This window comes from Chelmon rostratus, chromosome 6, assembly GCF_017976325.1.
Source record: "Chelmon rostratus isolate fCheRos1 chromosome 6, fCheRos1.pri, whole genome shotgun sequence".
Lineage (NCBI taxonomy): Eukaryota > Metazoa > Chordata > Actinopteri > Chaetodontiformes > Chaetodontidae > Chelmon > Chelmon rostratus.
In genome coordinates, this window is record NC_055663.1 from 26,495,267 (window position 1) to 26,518,778 (window position 23,512).

At 42.4% G+C, this 23,512-nt stretch overlaps 1 protein-coding gene across 1 annotated transcript in view; it reads left to right on the plus strand.

Moving 5' to 3' along the window:
• Nucleotides 1-21,039, plus strand: part of kitlga (kit ligand a) — a 31,364-nt gene extending 10,325 nt beyond the window's left edge. Inside the window, exons 2-10 of the mRNA XM_041939781.1 lie at nucleotides 10,481-10,591; nucleotides 11,192-11,248; nucleotides 11,653-11,805; nucleotides 11,934-12,114; nucleotides 14,249-14,302; nucleotides 15,852-15,949; nucleotides 16,133-16,242; nucleotides 17,338-17,402; nucleotides 17,496-21,039. Coding sequence (XP_041795715.1) covers nucleotides 10,481-10,591; nucleotides 11,192-11,248; nucleotides 11,653-11,805; nucleotides 11,934-12,114; nucleotides 14,249-14,302; nucleotides 15,852-15,949; nucleotides 16,133-16,242; nucleotides 17,338-17,368 — 795 coding nt within the window. The 3' untranslated portion in view covers nucleotides 17,369-17,402; nucleotides 17,496-21,039. The remainder of the gene's footprint in view (nucleotides 1-10,480; nucleotides 10,592-11,191; nucleotides 11,249-11,652; nucleotides 11,806-11,933; nucleotides 12,115-14,248; nucleotides 14,303-15,851; nucleotides 15,950-16,132; nucleotides 16,243-17,337; nucleotides 17,403-17,495) is intronic.
• Nucleotides 21,040-23,512: the final 2,473 nt, after the last annotated feature.

Genomic DNA, 23,512 nt, shown 5'->3' on the forward strand with positions numbered 1-23,512 from the left:
TTAGCTATTCACATGCTCTGCTTTTTGAAGATGTAGAGTAGGACTATAGTGATATCTCTAAGTGCTGTAACTGTAACTTATTTTAGTAAAAACTGAAGTGGCTGCACCTCTGACACTTATCTTAGTCTAGTCTTTAGACTCTGTGTAGTGTGCAGCCTAATCTGCAGATACAGTTTCAGAAATTGCCGTTGTCATGATTGTCAAGGCGAGATTGAGCAATCAAACATCGAAATGGATTGGGCCGAGCCAAAAACTCTGATATGACCTGCTTCAAACTGCAGGGGTGTAACACGCAGCGAGTAGCAAAGTACATCGAGGTGAAAGAGTTTTCAGTGTCATTTAACCTGGCTGGATCGCCATGGTAACTCATGCTGCAAACCTGACCTGCTCTGGATTTAAATCAACCGTTCCTCTTCACATATCCTTCATTTAATATCAGTGTCTGAGAGCATGATGGTTCAATAAGCTGCATGGAGTTTAATGAAGAGCTTATTTGCAGCAACACTGCAGTTTTACGCTGTAGTATTTTTCTTATTCTTCGAGGCTCTCCGTTATCACAGCCTGTTCGTTTTCACTGGAGTAGGTGGCAATCTGTCTGTTTTGTGCAGAAGAAGTCAAATGATGCACCAAAAGCACCCTTTTATGGGAGCCAGGCCGGAGCCTGGTGAAGAAAACTTGGCTTACCGAAGAAAGCTGATAACCACCGTCATGACACAAATTATCTCTGACTGGTGTTTTATGTTGTGTCGAGTTGGCTCGTGAAAAGAAATAACACTCTTCTGATGTAAATGTTGTAGTGCAGAGCGCCACACTCGGCATGTTTTGAATGTTTCCTTCGTTATTGAATCCCATGCCTGGTTCCTTAAAGATATAGCTTTTTCCACACTATGTTATCTAAGAAAACATTTTTTTACAGCACCACCCTGCTAGCACTCATACCTTTAAGCCCCTCAATTACAAGCAAAGTTTAAGCTTGTGTAGCTCTACTGCAATAAATGAAGATGACCCACGGCAACAGCACACTCTGGAATCTACATAAAACCGTTTTTACACCTTCACACAGAACATTAGCTAAAAAGTGGGATCCATTTGATTTAACAACTAGAACAATTTGCGAGGGTTAACGAAACAGGTTTTAACAGTAAGATCTTTAGAAAAGCCAGTAAAACTCTTCTCTAAAACTCTAAAACCCTTTAAAACTTTTCAGCCAAACCATGCAGTACCATGTAATACTACTCATATGTAATAAAACATGCAGCGTACATTCACATAAAACCCTCACATGCAGCTCATTCACCGGCCAGGTGTCATAGCTTGAAGCTTATTGTTCAGCCTATCAGTGTCTAACTCCAGGGTTCAGTGTATCTTGTGAATAGGTATTAATTTATTTGATAAAATATGATTGCATATGTTCTGATATATGGTTTTTACTTTAAACCTGGGCTGCCTTTATCCAACTTGCTCAATTTGTTAGGATATTTTGTGAAAAACAGTACTTTTTTTCATGGATGCAATAGCATTATGTATATTATTACACCTTTATGTGTCAAATCTCCCCACAGATTAGTTAGAGCCCATGATGTTGAATGCATGATAACAGGTAATGCTTACCTTGATGAACAGTGAGTTTTCCCAAACCGCAATAACGACAGCAACCTGAACAATTCACTGTGTTTCTTTATTGTTAAATCCCTCTAAAATAACATTTAAATACAATCTAATGACAAAACAACACTAAACACCTCCATGTCTTGATTTCTCAATTGAACAGCGAGTTAGCAGAAGCGCTAACCCCATAGCTAAGTCAGCACTTAGCGTGTAGCTACAGGGAATGGGAATGTGAACAGCATATCAGCCATGTTTGGAGGATAGCAACCGTCACCTGTACGCCGCCACCACACATCTAGTTTCAACCGGTTCAACTCAGTGTAAACTTTAACAACAACAAAAACAACAACAACAACAACAACAAAAAATGTGATGATGCTGAGGCGTGAGTGCAAGAGCAGACAGAGTAAACGTGTGAGTACAGGCTACAGGGCTAATAGTGCTACGTCCCGGCTGATGAATGTAGGTGTACCACACACTGAATAAGGTTCAAAACATGAAATGTTTCAGTGTACAGTCAGATACAAAAGCAAGCCGATGTTCAATTAAGATAGATGCCTGTGACTTACTTGTGCATGTTCGGTGCATTAGTGTACTCGTAAATAATACGCTACCGTAATCGAGCATCTTTTTCATTTAGAAATGGTGTGATGTGGGACTTGAATTTTAGATCTGGACCTAGGAGAACACCAAGACGTGAAACCTCAGATTTAATCCAGGGATTTATTTTCCCCAGATTGCTAAACTGCATTTGATGACGTCACCAAATGGCAGCATGTATAGTGAGAGCAGTAACGACCCCAAAACAGATGTAGCATTTCTCACACATGACACATGATCTCCAAACCTGATGACAAACTTTGATGTACGTTTGAAACCAGTTTAACACACAGTCAGAAAGATTAAATAACTTTCATGGTCAGTCCTATCAAACGTTGTCTCAAAACAGACAAGAACTGAGACCTCAATTTCATCAGAATTTAGTCTGAGGTCGCTGATTATTGTCGTCAGAGCAGTTTCAGTGGTCTGTGGTCTGTTCTAAAGCATGACTGAAATTACTGCAGGATGTTATTTTCTTTAGGAAAGGAGTTAATGTGCACTGAAACGATCCATCCCAGATGGATAGATCTCAGCCTGTAGCACTAGGTTGGGTTTCTTTAGTAATGGTTTTACAGCAGATTTTCTGAAGGCATCTGGGAAGACGCCTGTTGGCAGAGATGTATTGTATGTATGATCTTCAGAACATGGCCTGAGACACCTGCTTTGAAAGTGCAGCAGGTACATGGTCAACACATGAGGTGGGAGTGCAGAGCTCAGTTAATGTAATACAAGAGAATTATCTCCTGGTTACAGCTGCTTGACAGGGTTTGGTGTGGTCATCGTTCCTTAAGGCCATCTTACCACCACATTCTGTGAAAATTTGTTCAAAAGCCACTTCACAACTTTTCGGCACCAGAAGCTCCAGTCAGATTTTAATTGCTTTTGCTTCAGCTACTTTACCGTCAGTAGTTTGCGGCTGTTTCACGGGCTGTGAATCTGTCTCATAAAGACCGGGGGAATGGCTGCCGACATCGTTGTCACGTATCACGTCCTGCTCGGTGTGCCGCTGTGCTTACATGACCCATACTCGCTCTCACAAAAAAAGCCACAGGGATGACTGTAAGTTTTAAAAGCTAAGAACAGCAAGCAACCATGAATATCTACTATGAGTTCTGCTAGCTAGTTACAGCTGCTCGGCTTTCAGCATGAGGAGCGCAGATGTGTTCCAGTTGAATTGCTGTATTCCACATCCTGGACTCTTCAAATGTTGCTTGTAGTTTTATTGAACATTTTCAAACTGAAATCGGCCGGCAAAGAAGGCGAGTCTGATGATGTGTGACCAACATGTGCACTGTCATAGCAAGCACACACTGTAGGTAGGTCTAGTTTGGGAGTGGCAGCGCTCAGCGAGGATTTCTCAGTGACAGCTTTTCCTCGTTGGTTTCGACCATCAGTCGAGATGACAGGAGCCATTCTTATTTTGTCACGAACTCGCTTTACAGCCGGTCTAGAAGGGGTATAATTTTATTTGCTCTCTGACGTTTGTTTGACATGTAGGTTTTCGCCACCTACTGACTCATCCTTTAAACAATCTTTGCAGGAATAAGATGATGACAGATACAGTGAAAGTGTCTATGAAGCTATGACATGAATGTAACCCGTCAGGCCTGGTGCTTTGCTGCACCGAAATTTAAAAAGTGTCTGTTTGGAACTGGAAAACTAAAATTTTGACCCACTGAGAACTGAGATCACGTGGAGAAACCACATGGATTTTGTCTGTTAGGCTTGCATGCCTCTGTAACATGCTTCTCTATGTGCACTAATTTCTCTTTATATAACACAGTTCCTGCTGGAGCTGGGCAGAGGCAGCCAGACAGCCATGTGCCAGCTGAGACTAGTCAGAAACAAGTGTGGAACAGGTATTGGTTGAAGTGAAGTAATTGCAGCGCTTTTAACATTACCCAAGAACTGTCAGTGAAAGGATTGTTTATGCCTTTGGGCTTTAGTCATGTCATTTTAGTTCAAATTTTTTTTTTTTAGCTCAAATTACCTGTGCATTATTTCCTTTGATTCTTTGTTTATTTGACAAGGAGAGTGCACGGCTGCTTCTTAGCTGCACCAGATTTAGCTATAAGGCTATTTACATCTGTAACCCTTGGCAAGAGGCACAGTACAGGACAGTGCATACTCACTATACAACAACATCAGCAACACGATTTCACAACATTAGGACACATCAGCTGTTTGTGTTTATGCATAATGGGGTTGAGTTTAGCCATGATTTCATGCTGAACTTAAGATCAATATATAGCATGGTACAGAGCTCCAACAGTGTGTTGCTCTAGACGGCTTGTCAGCCGAAACTCAGTGGATCTGTGCTGTTTTGTCACCTCTGTTGGTTGTGGAGGATCATTGATCACTTTGTACACAAACTAGCATCAGCAAGACACTGTAAGGTGCCAAAGGTCAGGAGAGTGACCGCTCACTGATGTTAAAATGATGGTAACTTGATGCACAGTGTTTGCAGATGAGTGTGTTGTTTTTCTAGCTTGCGACCGTCGTGAGATTCTTTATGAGATATGAGAAAAGATTATTGAGTGCATGTACATGCATGTCTGCATTTGTCATCCACATGCATTTGAGGTTCGATTTTAAGGGCATACAACTGGCAGGTTGTTCCAGGTCCTAGAATTGAGCCTTGGGGAATACCAACGGAGCAATCAGCAAGCTTCTAATGAAGTCTTGTTTTCAGCTCTGGCGCATTGTCTTCCCATTTTATTACATCCACAGTTGAATTCAGTCGCTTTGCCTCTCTCGACAATAGAATGACCAGCAGACTTCCACATGTTTGGGAATTTGGACTGTTTTATTGACAGTGTGAAATGGGAGTGCTGAAAGAGTGTATGTTGTAGCTTCAGACATTTTGAATCCCACTGGCTTACATCCTTTGCCTTTGAGGTCTTCAGGGTGCTTAGGGTTCTCTTCAGATCTTTCCTTCGGGAGCTTTGGTTGTGTTAAAAACTGGTTTGGTGGGATTAAGGGTTGATTTTTTATTTTTTAATTCCTAAACCAGAGGTGTGTCAGCCTCAATTGAATCAGTGAAGTATTTGATTAAAGTGGAGCCAATTTTTATGACAATCATCAGGTAAAATTTCCTGTGTTCTCAGGTCATGTTCCTCTCCTTGTTTCTGTGCCAACAGTATGTCAATTGGCTTTTTCCTGTTCTCTCCTTGATATTATTCATGAAAAAAGGTTGTCTATTGCCTTTTTTATGCACTTAATTACAAAGGTTTTTAAAAACTCACTTGTTGTTTCAAAGCAAGGTCACGTTTCCTCATCGAATCCCACAGTTGCTCATTAAACCAAGTTAGATTATTTTTAATGTGTCTTCTCGTTAACTTTATTACGACTAATTGTGCCTATAGAGGATTCACACGAGGCCTCAGGTCATGGGTGAGTAAAACATCACTCCAATCAGTTTGGTCCAGTTCCTCCTCAGATTTATTAATGCCTTGAGAACTTCTTAATGTATTGCTGATCAATAAACCTGCGTTTCGTTGGTTTCCTTACAGTAAGTGTCATATTGTAGTCTGACAACCCAGTGATAAGATTTAAGGATTTTCTGATTCTGTCAGGCTTGTTACTGAAGATGAGCTCAAATTGTCTTTTTAAGGAATTTGTTGTCCGAGTGGGTCCATCTGTTAATCTAGTTAGTTCAATTTGACTTTTCAGTTTAAGTTAAAATCGCCAAGAATTGTTTCTAAAATGGACAGCTTGGAAGAAGCCAGTTTGAGCGTAGGCCGATGTTACCGTGATTGAACAGCGCCCCAGCTGGAGGCTGCAGATCGTGCATGGAGGCGGGCTGCAGCAAGACGGACAGGCTCCAGCAGGGAAGCGAGCGGCTTCCTGACTTGAGACTTTGACTCTTGCTGTGCTGGTCCGTTCTGTCTCAGAGGACAGCAGTTTAAGAGGTGCCTTGGCTCAGTGCATTGATTGCAACTGACTGTATCTGCATTTCCTTGTGTGTTCATCGCTTGATTGACCGCAGCAGCCGGCCTGGAAGAACGCTAATGTGTAGATTAAAAGATTGGCCCATCTTCGATCTCGGTGGTACACATGTAATCGTGGCTTTGCAAGCTGATTCAGACAGTGGGGATGAGAGCGGAGTACAAAGTCTGCTGAGTGTGTCTGCAGAATGTGGTGGAGTCTGTTAAGATTTGTTTTGGGGGCCAAATGTCAACTTGTAACATGGCTACTTGCAAAATCCCCGACCTTATGTACTGTAGGGGCGTCTCCGATTTCATTCGCTGTGATTACCCCGTACAAATGTGATTCATGATGTACAGAGGTTGAAGAGTAGCTGATGAATTACGCATTCGTGTACACAGTTATCTCTCCTAAAACATTGCTCGCTTATTGACCCTGTCTGTCATCTAAAGACGATTAGTTTTGGTGTGCAGTAGAAGCCAGGCAGAATCATCTCGTCTGCCCTTTACGTGGCGCTTTTCCTTTGGCCTTTCCTGCTGTTGATGGATCATTGTTCCATTCTCTTCCTGTTGTGGCTGTGTTTGACAAATATATAGTAACAGGGAGAGCGTGGGTGGCGGACTCTGCCTTGAGGATTTGAAAATGACAGATCTAAATCACCACACCGGCAGTACATAGCAGAAGTATGAATGCGTGCAATTGTGAATGAGAAACAACAAGTTGCTGCAGACGAGCGAGCATGGATCATCAAACCCTTGCTTAAATAAACTAAAGAACAAAATCCTATTGTGCTGGTTGAAGTGAAGATTAAACATGGCTCAGGTCACTATGATCTTTTCATCCCTCTCACTGAGTCCCATTTGTGAAACACTCTAAAGCTTCATTCACCAAAGTGGCGGTTCACTTTCAAGGTTGCTGAATTGTTTGGGGTTGGGCTCTGGCTGGCCCTAATCTCTGTTAAGAGGAGAATTGTGGGTCCATTGCATAATATGGTGAGACTGTCACAGAGAGGAGGTAGGAGGTCACCCGATGAATGGCCACTGTTAATGTACGGTAAGACAGTGTGGCTCCATTAGGCGGTAAAATATTAATCCTGTAAGACCCACAATTTAACATATTCAATGGGTCCCATTATTTAGCCCTGCAATGCTATTGGATGATAAATAGTTTATAGCCATGAACTCACACAACCTGCAAGCTTTGGGGGTATTTGGCGTTAAAGGGAGAGACAGATCACATCCCTGCAACCATGGGAAAGACACCAGAAGTGTGTTCAACAAAGACGCTGAGTTCTGTTTCTTCCTCATCGAACATTTACCGATGCTCAAAAATACCTTGTAACCAGTGTTCACGTCCACACTTGCTTTCAGACAGTCTTCTTCACAGCCTTCTGTTGACGCTGTTGGCACGTTCCCATCACTGTCAGCCTGCAGAATAGCGTCGAACTGATGTGGAACTGTTTTGTCCTCTGCACTGGAGCAAAACAGGGACACGCTCGGAGAAACTTTGTTCCCACTGGTAGTTGAAAGTTCCTTTAAGGCTTCATTCACGACTACAAAACCCATCGTACATGTTTTTCTGCTTTTCGGAAAAGCATTGCTGCCAAAGATCCTCTCAGAAGTGTCATAAATTACAGGATAATACATACTCTGCCTTTAGTTCTGAAGTGCCTGCCAAGACTTTAATTATATTCACTGTGAATTCACTTGCTTATTCATCTCTGTAAGACCTGGCAACCAGCAACATGACATGAAGTTTTCAAATTGCTGTTTTAAACTGATACTTCCCTCACTAAGACATCAATTTGATGAGTTATAGACACATCGCTGCATCTTCTGGCACGCAGTGGAGATACTAGACACTGCACACGCACGTCCTGACATCCAGATGCTAATCGCTTCTGCTTTTGATTAAATCGAGCCCAACTGTCAGCAGGTTTCGCATCTCAGCTGCACCCAAAAGCAAACGTGTGATATTTGATTTTGTTTCAGATCGCTTACCCGCATGTCACAATAGCATCAACTGTTTCAACGGGGCAAAAAAACAGTTATCTGGAGTCTGCCTTTCTCACGCCAAAGCGGGCTGGGAGCCAGCTGCATGACAGCACCTGACGACGGCTCACTGATGGTCTGAAACATGCCGGTCCAACCAGTTAAAACGGAGTGAAAGCTGATAGTTTGTCAGTTTCAGGCAGCCTCCGTCATCTGTGTGAAAGGAGCCTCTGTTTTAGCATTCGATCATTCTATGTTTCAAATGAATCATGACGTCTTTCTTTACAACTCACACGCTACGCCTGATAGCGACTTTAAGCGACTTGAAGTCCAGAAAAGCAGGTGGCACTCTTTGTTGCCCAGCTCTGCCTTGACACACAAGAGATTTTGATGCGTCATAGAAGAAAAAGCTCTTAATAATAAAATGAATGACGGCTGCATGCCATTTAGATGCTTCACTCTTATTGCCTGGTTTTGTGCACGCTGACTCACCGTCGTGCTGGCATGGCATACTGGGACCCTTTAATGGAAGGGGGGCGAATTAAGGCTGTTGATGCTGTTCGTAACACCTTGCTTATTCTACAGCAACAACATGGCAACATGGAGACCTGTCACAGATCTGCTCTGTAGCCACAGTCACAGTACATTTACTCAAGTACTGCACTGAGGTACAAATGTGAGGTACTTTCTTTTCATGCCACTTCCTCCTTCTACTCCACTACATCTCAGAGGGAAATCCTTTACTTTTTACTTCACTGCTTTTATCTGATAGCTTTAGATTAAGATTTTTACGTATAAAAAATATAAAGATCTTATAAAATATGACGCTTTGTTATGAATTAAACGATGCAGCAGTTTATAGAAGTACAGCTTAAACAATTAGTCACTTAATCAGGTTGCTGATTGACAAAAACTTAACTGGAAACTATTTTAATCAGCTGTGCAGATTTGCTGTGCTTCCTTTCAACAGTTTGAATGTATTTGTAATAATGGTGAGCTTTGGACTAAACAAACACTGTGAAGATGTCACTTTGGCTTATTGCCACCACATTTCCCACCATTTTCAGAATGTTTCCAAGCCAAACAATCAATCTATTAATTTTCTATTATCAGCAGATTCATCCAGAATGAGAAGAATCATTGATTGCAGACTTAAAATGGTGTAAAGTGAACCTCAACCAACTCTGACAGTAAAATCCTGATTTTACATTCATGCATGAGTCACAACAATCTAATGATATCAGATACATTAGCAGAACAGTCACAGGCGGCATTTTACTGCACCGAGTGCTTTTACTTTTAATACTTGAAGTACGCTGTCCTGATTACACTGACATAGCATTTTCAATACAGGCTCCGCTTGTTACAGATTCTTATCAGTACCTTCCCTTAAGGAGCCGAACACTTCCTGACTTTAAGCAATGCGGCCGGCTAAGTACACAAACAACAAACAAACAGGAACATTGACAGTGTTGGATTTTGCGAGGCGAGAGCTAAACCTGCACTGTTCTACTATGAGTATGAGCAACAAAGCAATAAGTAAAGTGGTGCAGTGGGGTCAGTTATTATGGGTGTTGCATCGTGTGCGTTGGTTTGTTAAACAAGTTCTGGTCCTGCTGTACTTGAATTTTGGACAATGCAGAAGCAATCATGCGAATTCCTGCAAAGCTGCAACTGAAGAACAGTTTTATTCTCTGAGGTTTCATTGTGTTTGAGTTCCTTAGTGGGAAGAAGCCTGTGGAACTATGTGGACTATGTCATAGTAATACAGTTAAGTGTACAGTAATAGTTGCCATGCCTGTGCTTTACAACATACTGTGACATGTAACAGAACTCGCACGGCATCACAAGAGTCTGTTTCTGTCTTGGAACAGTTGCATTTCCTGTGGCGTCAGTGCAGTTCAAGAGAGCGCAAACATGAATTACAAAACCCACAAATTCAGTTGCCTCCAGCTCATAGAAATTTCCCTCATTATTTTGTGTAGACAACTGATACTGCTGTCTAATACTGCTGTGACATCTTTAGCAGTATGTCTCCCAGTGGTGTGTTAGAAACGAGCCAGTTTTTTATTGCCAATCGCGCCTCCAAATGGCTGTAAAATCACTGTAAATCTCAGCATCTTGCCGTTTATTGCTGACTTGACAGACAGTGTCAGCCCAGAAGTGTAGTCGCAATTTGGGAAGGCTAATACCTGTTAGCTGTGGCCACACTGATGACTCCCCCACAGTAAAATCTGCTATTTTCTTCAAACTTTGTTGTTGTGTATGTTTTTTTTTTCAGTGTGTGTTTTTGTTATTTGTAGATGATGTGACTAATTACCTGAACGTCTTGTGTTTGCTTCTTTGATTTGCAGATTTGGATACGCATTTGTGTCCATTTACTGCTGTTCATCGCACTTGGAGTACATTCAAGTAAATTTGACGTCAACCCAGTGACAGATGACATCTCTAGACTCTCTGTTTTGGTAAGAATGACACCGTACGCCTTTTCAGCTAAAATTATGCCGGACTTTCCCTTTACTGTACAATGACTATCATACTTCGAAATATGACTCATTTAATTGGCTAAAACTGAATATCTAATGCACAACAGGTACATTTAATCTACAAATGCAATATGGAACTATGTTGCTGCTTTCCATGGATTTGCAAAGCACAAACATAACAGCACTCATAATTTGCTCAGATTATTTTCATTATTCTCTCACTGTTTTCATCAGGTCATAATCATGGCTGCCACCATAATACTGTATAAAGTTATAATTCCGCTGTATTAGCAGTTAGCCTGTGCAAAGGTCAAAAGTGAAGGAGGTCAAAAAGTATTATGTAAGCAAAGAATCTATTTATGGGACTGGACAGGACAAAAAATGTAAACAGATACAAAGAGTGTGGTAAGCAAAAACTGCTCTGCGCTCATTAAACCGAAGTGTTTTTGATGAATGATGTGACCTCCTGTTCATATTAACTTTGCCTTTGCTGTCTTTTAAAGTGCATGTGCTGTTTTGCTTCTTTTAGGTGAGCTGATCGCAATTTGTCTGCAATTTAATGTTTGTTTCTTTTTGCAGAGACAAAATATTCCTAAAGACTACAAAATTCCTGTACATTACGTTCCAAAAGAAGAGGTAAGATGGAGTGTCGTCTGCCCTCTCAGGGGTCGCAAGAGCGCCTTTTAACCATCCTTTTGTTGACATTGAGCATATTCACGCTTCCAGCTTTTTGATTTTCAGTCCAAACCTTTTAGAACAGGAAGAAAACCGTTGACTTTGTTTGCCTCAGCTCCACCTTCATGCTGAACTTTGGCTGACTTTATCACTGCTGAACACTGTAAATATTGTGTCATCTACCAAGTGCAATCTGAACTGTGAAAGTAACATCTGACTGGGGTGATTATAAGGCTCTGGTAGAAAGCTCAATAAAAGTGATGACATCGTGTTAAAGCTGATTAGCACATCGTGTATCTAACGATCAGTCGGTACTTTGTTGCTATCGCTCATTTTACGCCGTGTCTCTGCTCTCTCTCTCCTAGGGTGCGATGTGTTGGGTAAAATTAAACGTCTTCTACTTGGAGGAGAGTTTACAAGATTTAGCACATAAGTTTGGAAACATTTCATCCAACAGAAAAGATATTAGCATATTCATCCAAATGCTCCAAGAACTGCGGCTCAATTTGGGGTCTGTGGTAAGTTCATGTGCAGCACAGACAATCAGTCGTTGCAGTGAAGAACCATTTTAATGCAAGCTTTAGCTAAACCCCTGCAATGACCTGCTTGAAGACAAACGTGCATTTCTTCTATGTGTGTTTTGCAGGAGCTGATCATGTATGACTTTGAGTGCCACTACAGGAAAGAGAGGTGGCCGACAGCGCGATACTTTGACTTTGTCAAAGACTTCCTTATAGCTGCACAGAACACAGAGGATTCAGACGACTGCGATCCTCCTCCCTGTCCCACCACACCGCACACAGTAACAACAGAAGAATATTTAAATGGTGAGTCTTCAGGATGTGCTGTGTTTACGTGCGGCGTGTTTGTTAACAGAGTTAGCTTTTTGGTAGCTTAGCGATGGGGCACTTTCTTGTTTGAGAGGTGAGATAACCTCAGTTAACTATGAATGAAAATGGTGACTAGCTGCAGGCCTCCTGTGTGTTTCTGCTCTGTTTGTGGCTCCATTGATAGATTTTGCATGTGTGTCGCTGGCACCACTACCCTGCAGGTAGTTTGGGTCTGTGGCCTCTTTCATAATGAGCCTCAGATTACTTCGGATGCCTAAATGTTACAAAGATGTTTGGCAAGCTTCAGCGATTTTTCCAACTTTACTATAAAACCTGGCAGCTATGATTTAGAACTGATTGATTGGTCCTCTGTATATTTGATCAACATTGCTTCAAATTCTGGTCAAATCCGCTATAAAGTGGGTATATAGTGTGTTTCCTTTGAGCCGGGGGGCGTACCTTCCCTGGGGTGACAGCATTGGCTGAGGCAACATTATGGATTTGAAATACAAAGACACATGGACTTAAACAAAAACAAGACACGGCTGTGATTTCTGCCTCTTGTGGAGAGCAGCTCAGTAATCTGTTTGAACTGACGTGTCCTGGGCATTAACCAGATGTCGAGTGATTTGAATTGGTTCAAGTGTAATATCCCCGCAGTGAACTGTACGCTCCGTGCATCCCATCTGGTGTGTGATGCTTTAAACCGAATGACGCTACTATAAAATGGCAAATAGATCTAACAGTCGGGCCAGCTCTCTCTGAACCACGCTGATGTTTTGGAAACTGTTTAAATTTCACATGCTGAGTATGGATTTATCTCTGCATTTGGCGCTGGATGGGTCAAGAACATTTTATACAGAATATCTATAGGGTGGTGGCACGTAGCTCGAAAGAGTCCAGACAGGCAGCGTATTCACAACTGTTAGAGGTTAAAAGGCAGGCGTCAGGAGAGCTAAACACATTCATATTACATTTAAGAGAGGGTGATAATGTCTCAGATTTACTGTATAGATCAGTTTGGAATGAAGCCGGGTCCATGATTCTGTTAGGAGGGAGATATCATCACCTGATTGGCTGTCAGCCGCACATTCTGCGTGTGATTTGTGAGTTTTTTTAAGCTGTCAGTAATCCTCAGAACCCTTGCACAACATTCCTGCACGTTAATCGCAGCAGGCGCTCAAACTTTACTGCGGGAGAGTAAATCTTTCGGAGAATCACATATTGTTCAGCTTACTTCTAGTCCAAGTGCGCTTGGACAGCTTCGAGATCAGCAACGGCACAGCGCTGCCACAATTTTAGGTTATTGTTTTTGAAGGATTTTAATGCCTTCAGCTCCGCCATCGCATTTCTCGAACAACGACGCCATGTTCGGGTGGCATATTTCAAATCTCACATGTGGATATCTCGAGACCTCAACAGATAACTCCAGACTGCCTGTGACGCCCGATAGAGCCAGCAATGAAGTCAGAACATGTGCGCTTTAATGATGTAGGTTAACCGACCCTTTAAGGGCTGTAAGTGTTTAGCATCAGTTGGCGATGTAGGTCACGCTTCCCACGCACATTTTCTGAGCCACACATTCAAACCGGCGGCATTCCAGTCACAAGCTCGCTTCTCTTTGGACTATTGTGAACAGGCTCTATTTAGGACAGATCTCTCGTGGCCATTTTTGAGGAGCTTTTAATCCAGGAACCATTATTTCTTCACAAGAACTTTGCGAGATAAAAACTCAAAACGCTCTCAGTGCTTAGACGGCCCATTGAGACCCAGCTGAGTCACAGGACTGAGGGAAGATGTCCCCAGGCAGCGCATGTGAAAAGGAAGAAAAGGGCCGAAACCTGATTGTATACGTGTTGATTACAGAGCAATCTTCCAATCTTCCCAAGCGCTTGGCTTTTCTTTGCCGGAGTGGTCGGATCAGATCTTCTGTGTGTGTGTGTGTGTGTGTGTGTGCGGAGGGGTAAAAAAGGTGGCGCTGAGTTGACTTTTTAGCACCTGACAATGAAATGTTTTCATCGTACGCCGCTAACACTCCACCCATGTCCCCCCTTTCTTCAACCCTCCTCTCTTTTCGTGCCTCTCGTAACCCCGAACTCACCAACCCGTCTCTTTCTCCCCCCTCCCACAGAATCGCCCACGTCCAGCAGTAAAGGCTCCGAGTGTGCAACAGGCTGCAAACCACGTAAGTTTGCAATTCTCTGCATTTCTGAGAAAACAAGTGTGAGTTCTGGATCGGGCTCCAGCTGGTGTGGCAGCTTTAGCCAGCTACAGTATTTTGTCCCATTCTGAAGCAAGTCACCCCATTACCCCAGAGCCAGCGTTACTTGACTAATGAGGCTCTGCGGGGCAAATTCCTCATCACGTCCCGTGTCTCATGTCTCATCTTGTGTCCTGCAAAAAGGCTTTTCTGTACTCGCCTTGTTGAGACCCTCACAGTGAGCTACATTTTCAAGAGTTCGTCTGTTCCTCTGTCAGCGACAGGAAGTCCCAGTCATGTGCTTCAAACAGAGACAATGTCGTTTATTTTTTTTATCTGTTTGCGTCTTCCAGCGCTTAATGAAACGCGATAAAGTGGTTGTAGTAGCACCACAGTTGTCTCATACAGTGGAAAATAACTGTCAAGAGAAGCAGTTCATCTCAGTTTTGTGCCTGCATGTCTGCATTTATGTCAGCATGGATGGATTACCAGAACATGATAATTAGATGTAACTTCAATGTTCTCCTTCACTTAGAAACGTGTTTTGCTTACTGTTGCTTCTCTGGCATGTTTAAGCTTCACTGTACAGAATGATGTATGTGAGTCTGGCACTAGAAGGCTGTTTTCACTTTTGTCTGCTGGAAGCGAGAAGTCTCTCTGTGCTCCAGATAAATGTGATCTTAATCCCCCGTTTGCACAGAGAAGCGAAGGAGAACATCTCACTACGTCCACGTTTTGCTCGAATCCGCTGACATGATCCAGCAGACGCGATGTCGAGGCCGTGCACAAAATCGACATGTCAGCAGCGGCCGCATTCACGATATATTTTAAAGTTTTTTTGGCAACTAAATTCGCATTTGCAGCTCATTCAGAAACAGCACCAGATGCTTGTTGCTGTGCCAAAGACAACTTTTGTTCCCTGCCATCACTCATTTTAAACATCTCAGTATGGCCGAGCTGCTGGCTGCAGGTCCGTGTTTTATGAGCTGCGATCAAATTTCATGCTCGTTCGGTATCCGACAACAGAAAAGAAATGCTGAAAAATAAAAAAAACAACTGCAAATCATCCTGATGACTCTTCACACGGGACTTATTTTGTCACATGACCTCCGTGTTTGGCGAGATATGGCAGCTAATTAAAATTACCGCAGGTTCCCGCAGGACTGAGATCTCCTCCAAATCACTAGCCAGGTGCTAACAGAGCTTAAGACAAGCGTGATTTAGCGACATCATTATTGTGAAAGCCAATCATGGTCCAGTATGAGAGAGGACATCCACTGAGAATGGACCTTCCAGCGAAGCAGCTGTTAGCAGAAAACAACAGAGTACATGTTCTTTGAATATATGTAATATAAAGACACTTTGTTTGTAGAAAAGATCACAGACCAGTGATCTTTAAGGCTACTCTGATATACTCTGTTTGATGTTTAGAATCAACAGTTGATGGCGGCTATTTGCCACCTCTGAACGTCATCCGTCGATTGTGCATCATAAAAAGCAGGACAAAGTGACGTTTGTGTCTTTTTCCTCTCAGCTCATGAACCGAGCGCCCTGACTGAGGTGATGGAGCGAAGCCTTCTCTCCCTGCTGTTCATTCCACTCCTAGCCCTGGTATTCCTGCTTGTGTGGAAGGTAAATCGACCTTGGACCCCTGACTCCAAGCTGCTTAACTTCCTGCATCGCTCCAGAGATATGACATTCATTAGTCACCTATCTTACTATTGCTTTGTTCCGTGGAATTTATGATAGCCGGCGACAGCCTTACAACTTTCTGTGATTTCAGCATTAAAAGCGATTCCTTCCCCTCCGAAACAGGTCCGATCACGGAGGAACGAGGAGGATCTTCAAGAGAATCCCGGAGAAGGTGCACTCTTCACAGGAACAGAAGGGACTGCACCTCCACTAGATGCTGAAATATCAGAAAAGTGAGCTGTTTTGTTCTCTTTTACATGCATTTCAACAGGAAACTGTTCCCCTTAATGTGACTCACTACCTGTTCACACGTGCCTGTGCAAAGTTGCTCCAGCCCAAATGACTGGAGACATGCAGAGCTGCAAAGTTTAGATTAAGGAAAAAAGTGATTATTTATTCACATGTTTGAGTATTTTCCCACAGTGGTTTTAGGATGTGGATCTGAAGGAGTTAAAAGCAGGAATAATGAAAACTGAGCAGAAAAAAGTAATTAATGGGTGAATGGATGAATTAATGGCGTGAATGGATGAATGAGCAGCAAAAAAAGTGCTTTAGATGACAGGCCTATGAAAATGAACCTTTCAGAAAATAAAGGCAGCAAAGAGCACTTCGATGTATTTGAAGGGGCTTGCATAAGCCTGACATGACACCTGGCATGTCCATGAAGGAGCGTGTGAGAATATTTATGACTCCCATTCAATCATTTGTCATGTTTAATGGGGTTAGAGTTAATTGACCAATTCACACTCTATGACAGCAGCCATTAACACTCATAAAGTTTCCTTCATGTTAAAGTCAGGTGTTGTGTCAGTCTTAAACACACCAGGTGTTAACAGGTAAAAAGCTTTAGCACGTGGGAATGACAGACCTGCAGCGTAGGATCTATTACATTAGCAACACTGTGCAGAAAATACCTTGAAAAGCCACTGAAGCCGTGGAAGAATAGCCCGATGATGCCTTCAGGGTCATTACATTTGAGCTTAGTTGCATTTTTAACATGTTTCCGGCTTCATATAAGAAAGCAGAGTGGGCCTAATGGAAGATGACATTCAGCTGCATTGTGGGAATTGTAGTAGTCAGCATTTCTGCCGCTTGACCCATGCTGGGTTAAAAGTTACATTTTGACCATCGTTCATTTCCTGTGTCTCCTGTGAGTGTGTGAAAGTAAAGCCACAGCTTCAGCAGGGCCCGCAGTTGATCTCAGCAGGTTCATGTGGTAGAATGTGCTTATCTGTATCTGCAGGTTTCTCGCTGGCCGGCCGCCACATCAGCTGTGCAGGAAGTTGCTGAGTTTAATGTCGCGCATTTTTCTTTCTGCCCAATTACAGAAACAAGTTGCACGTCATTGAAACAGTGTAAAGCTTCTGCTCTTCAATGTTCTTCAGCGTAATTGGTGAGATTTTTCATGTGAAAGACCAAATGTTTTCCCCCGATTCCTCGTCTGACCCTGAGCTCTGAAACCTCTCCCCGCTCTTCTCTCTCGCAGGGCTCTACTCTTTTCTCCCGTTGACGTCCGAAGGTGATGAAACACAAACGTGAAGCTGAATTCCATAATGAGCTCTCGGAGGTAAAAGGCCTGTTTTTGACTGCTCTCCAGATTCACAGTGGCAGACTGACAGTTGCCATGAGTCCTCTGGTTAAACCACACCTGCTACCGTATGGATAAGCTTGCCTTTCTTGTCAGACTTCATTAACCCCATGCTTTTGAAAAAGACTGAGATTTTAGCAGAGAAAACCCCCCCTACCGCTCCCCCACTGGATTCTCCGGCTCCCACCAATCGCCCACCAGAACCTGCTGCATCGTGAACTCTTTGAGGAAGACCTTGCATCTCCCTCAGCATGTTGCTACAGTTTTTGGGCCCGCAGAGAGTGACTGACACAGCTTAGCTCTTATGAACTGAGGCATGAATTACTACCTCCGGTGACCCTCACGTTAACCACCTCCTCAACAGCTCCACGGCTTCCTCTTAGTCTGGGTTTTCCCAAAGAATATAATGTTAAACAATGTAGTATCAAGGTGTAGTCACATTGTCTGCTTCAGGCATGTACCCACGGGGGTGTGTGATGTATTTATTTATTGGTGGTGGCACTGAGCTGCTGCTGTTGATACAGCTGAAATGTTTCAAGCGATCATGTAAGAGCACCTCTACTAATGGGTCACATTTAGAGAACAATCTGTGTACTAACACATCGTAAAAACCCTTCCTGAACAAGTTACATTTCCTCATATGATGTTGTTGTCTGTATATATGACTCGGGTGATTTAGGATTTGTGTGAATGGAGAAAAAAAACATATACACAGAATATGCTGCTTTGACTAACTTACATTTAGACCACTGAAATTTGCAATGACGTTCTGCTAACGAGTATCAGGGATGACTTCTGTGGATCCAGGATTATTATTATTATTATTTTTTAAAGGTGAGCTGGAGCGTAGGTGTCAGACACGTGCAAGACAACGATGGGCCTCCCATAGTTAATGTTCGCTCAACAATGCCTTTATTTTTTACGTATCTCATCTTTAAGCTTGCGAGGCGAATATTGTTACAGGAGAGATTTTTGACAGCCTTTCGTCTGTGAGGGGCAAAGAAAGTCAATCGCAGATCGAAGACACAAAAGAAAGAAATAATAAGAAGTAAAAAGGAATATACAAATGCTGCATGATACACAATGTTAAATCGAGCTATCAAAGCTTGAGTTTTGGACCAAATATGCTCACAAATCAAACCCATTAGCTTAGACGGTTCACTCACGAGGTATAATCTGTTCTTACTGACTTTGCCTTTGTCCAGTATCAGTGTTGTGCTCGCATAATAAAACCCATTACAGACAATCTGACAAAGCTAGTTAGAGCATTCAACTGGACTCAAATGCTAATGAAATGCTGAAGGATGACGCCACTGTTTAGGAAATTTGCAGACATGCACCTAAGTTATTTTCACAGTCCACAAAGCTCGCCACATGGGAATGCCACGCGCACCTAAAAATCAATTTTGCCTTAAAGTTGCACCATGACACACTGTCAAAGGAAGTGCACCGTCACCTCCTTCACATACTGAACTGCCACACAACGGTGTAAGTTTCAAAAAGTCTTCGCTTCTCTCGACATACGGAGATCCATAAGAAAAAAGAAAAAGGAAATCATTTACCTGCAGTGAAATCCAAGCAGTTGACCTGAGGTTGTTGAATCCACATGAAGGCAGAAGCCCTCAGGCTCATTCCAATGTTAAATCAACACGCCCCTCCCTGCTTCCTCACCATTATCCGCTCTCAGATCTGTTAAGTTCAGAGCTGGAGTCCCCCCCCCTTTCCCCTAATTACACGTCTTATCAGAGCTGTGAGGAGAGAATGGTTTAAAAACATCTGAACGGGGGCCGACTCCCACAAAGCCTTGCCCAGAAGCAAAGTAGATCAATAATGGATTATAGCTATTAAGGTAATTATCAAGAGTATTAATGACAATCGGTAAATAGGTAGGAGTGTGAACAGGGCACGCTGGCTGTGACCTTTCCCATCAGGCCGCCCTGCTGTGAATAGCTGACAAAGTGGCAGGACTCAAATATCTGTCTCTAGTTTCAGTATTTCTATCATGTCTGTGGTCTTACATTGTCCCATGTTCACTCTTGGTTTTGTGCCTTGTTTGATTAGTGTGACTGACTCCATGTTAAAAGCCTGTCTGTACTTCTGTGTGGTAGCAGAGAGCGGAGAGGTCATTACAGGGCAGATTACATGTCACCACAAGACCCCCCCACCCCCTAAGCAGACGCGAGCGCCAGACTCTCTCTCGGACAGGCGTCTGGAAAAATGGCGGTTCAGAAAGTGAGAGAAATAGAAAGAATAAACTGCAGTGGTTGTGGCATTTCCGTCACACGTTACATTTTAGCCTTTGTAGCCTTTAGGAAACACTTAAACTGGTAACTGCTTGTTTCATGTGTGTGTGGGACTATCTGGTGGGATTTTTTCTTAATAGGAGACGACAGTATATTGTGCAAAAATTTAATCTTTGTTTGAAAAAAGTAAACCACATTGGTGTTCATATAGTTCAGAGCAGCAGTACCTTTCAGCATCAATAGCTGGAATTCTTTGGTGTGGTAAAGTATTGTTTGTTGTGTTGACCTGCAAGAACGTTTTTTTTTTTTTTTTCAATTCAAAAATGCATTTTTGAAGAACACTCTTTGTTATTTTTACTCTTGATGGCGATGTATTACCTGTGCCATAGTCTCTATGGCATCTTAGAGCTGAGTCTGTGTTAGAAAAAGTATACCACATTGGTGTTCATATAGTCCACAGCGACAGTACTTCTAGTAGGGATTTCTGAAATTGCTGGTGTGGTAAAGTTTTTTAAAGCCTTTAGCAAATTATCTCTATTCAAAATGCATTTTTGAACAAATATTGGAGCATACTATCTGCGGCAGTTTAGACCTGAGACTTCCTCTTCGATCACCTTTAGGTTTCGCTTCTCTACATGAAGACTATTACGTGCAGTGCCCAGTATTCTGACAGAGACACAGGCTAGTGTAGCCACAAACGAACTAACAAGCAAGGTATGCTATGTCAAAAGTTGCTTTTTATACATAGTCTATGGATATCATGAGCTGCAACAGGTCTAAGCTGTGAACAAAGCAAAAAAACAAAAAAAAAAAAAAAAAACATGGTCTCCCATTTTCCTGCCTTTTCAAGAGCCTCAAACAGTCTGTGTGTCTGATGCATGGAAGCCAGAAACCGAGCAATTTCATGCATTAGTCGAGAGGATGACTGCCCTTAAATACTGTTCTTAAGTGGGTTGTTGTGTGGTCTGAGTGTGAGCAGAGCCACATCTTGAACAGTGCTTTCAGGCTCTAGTGATCCAACCTGTCCCACTTCTGTGGGATGAATTAAATGGCTCGAGGCAGGAAATAAGTCTGGGTGCCAAAAAGTAAATGTAATTATTGCCCAGTTGGTATTCTGGGTGAAAACTCTACTGTATTCTGTATTTTTGTATAAATGTAAAGAAACATATATGAGATATGAATAAAGTACATGTACCCAACTGTTATTTACTGGTTTGTGTGTTGTTGTTCAGGAATCAGCAGGGAGTCAAAGGGAGGGCACACACACTTTTCAGACATTCGCTTCAGGTGAAATAGCTCAGCTGCAGATACGTGGGGTGACTGTAGCTACTTACATGCCTCTGAGAAAGAAAATCTACAAGTTTCAAACTGCATGTTTGTCTCATTTTGAATGGAAAACCAGTTCAACCAGCGGTGACCTGATCAGAAAAGGAAAAGCACTTTAAAAAAAAAGTACATTAATAGTCATGTTTAGCATTTTAGTGTTATACTATTAGACTGAATTCATTTCTTAGTTTCAAGATTTCTACATTACATTATTAAAGACATTTAAGGCCTCTGAACAGTTTTTTTTCCAAAGTCACAAAGACTCAGTTTGAGAAAAACTTCAACAATTTGTCGTCTTTGTACAACACAGGAGAGTCAGGTGGCCTTCATCGTCGTGGTAACGATAATACACACATAGGTAACGTTGTGAAAGAGTTTGGTTAGGTTCAGGCACCTACTTGGAGGATAAGATTAGGAAAAGATTGTGGTCGGGGTTAAAATAAGAGCTTTACATGTTACATCTTCATCATTATCTTCATCATTTAAAAAAAGTTTCTGTGTACCCATCCACCCACCCTGACCTCCTCCCAGTGTGGACTTTCTCAGTGTTTATAAGAATAATAAACTTTATTTGTGGTGCACCTTTCTGCTTCACAAGAAAGAAATCACATGCACCAAGTCAAGACTCAATGGACATAAGAGCAGATGAAAAATCAATGTACAATTAGATGGAGAATAAAACCCACTTGACAATAATAATAAGGACGGAAATAAGAAAAAGGGAAAAGCATCAAATGACAGCATAAAATAATAAAATCTAGGTGAAAACAGAACAGAACATTACATAGGATGCATAAAATCAAGTAAAATACAACAAGGGCAGCCGTGGCCTAGAGGTTGGAGAAGCGGCTTGTGACCGGATGTGCCCTTGAGCAAGGCACTTAACCCCCCAATATGCTCCCCGGGCGCCTGATGCGGCAGCCCACTGCTCCTGTGTGTCTCACTGCATGTTGCATGTGCATGTGTGTGTTTCAGTGAATCAGTGCTGGGTGAAATGCAGAGAATAATTTCCCAGTTTGGGATCAATAAAGTGAATAAAAATTTTTTTTAAATTGCAGCAGGGTGGAAGTGTGACGCGAAGCAAAAGAGTTTCAGGTCTGCGTCAGGAAGTCTGAGCTAGTTAAAAGCTAAAATATTCAGTGAGCTCATAGCTGTATACCACAGCGCCGGACGTTTTTGTCTCTAGGACATTTGCACGTAAAATAACACACAAAAAGCTCAGATTGCTTTAGATTGTGACCCACTGAACACCCCTCACCTCTACTTGTTTCACCCTCTCCTTCCAAAACATGACGGGCCCTTTCTAAAGACAGTGTTTGGTTTGTCCATTCTGGGCTGCTGTAGAAGCAACAAGTGCAAGATGGCGGACGCCGCAGGAGACGATCCGCTCCCTCTGACGATATGACCGGCTCGTTCAAAGGTAATGAAACCACAATAGATCCCCCGAGATCCTACAGGCTGGAATAATAAAGAAAGAAGGAATTACACACCACTATAAGTGCTAAACCTTTTGCTCTCTGATGGCTTGTTCTGCTCTGCTTTCAACGCCATCAATCTGTTTTCTAACATGTCAGTGATCATGGTTCTGATTTCTCTTATAGCATCAATATATCGCAATGATTAGAGAATGTATCGCCTTTAAAGGGATCACAGAGCTGCAACCAATAGGTAAAAACAGTCACTGAACACTTTGCTTTCTTTGTTGTGGTCTGCTGACATGTGAGCCTCCGCTACACCTGATTGGACAGGAAGCCCACAGGTTGACGGCTAATTAGTTTGCTTCCAATTTTCAAACTGACATAACAAATCTGATGGGTAAACATCCTTAATCCCTAAAGTCTCTGCCAAACCACTTTTTGTGTCTGTTTGTCAGTTGTGGGAAAAGCTTGAGGACAACCTCACGTTCTTTGATGGTAGAAGTCAGTTTACATAGAACTGTCATAGAGAAGTCATGGGCGTAATAGACCGCCCGTCACCAAACTCCTGTCAGGAGCATTCCAGACTTACAGGTATCACTTTCCTCTTGATTTGCAAAAGCTTAGTCTCATAACACTGTACTCAATTTCTCAAAGCTCAGTTATTAAGCCATTTATCTCATTTATCAGCTCAGCTCACCCCATTTCTGGAGAGCAATTGGAAACCGAAGGTAGTGTTTAGACAAAAAAGAAAAACATGTAGCTGTCTGTCAGCCCTCGTTTTCCAGCACTGTGGCCGCCCAGTGAGTGGTTGTCAACTTGAAGAATGTTAATACTCACAAGTCATTCTGTATGTAAGTGCAGCTTTGTGGAAACGTTTTAAAAGGTGGGTTTTTCAGGGGCTGTTCCAGACTTGTTCTCTGGTTGTTTG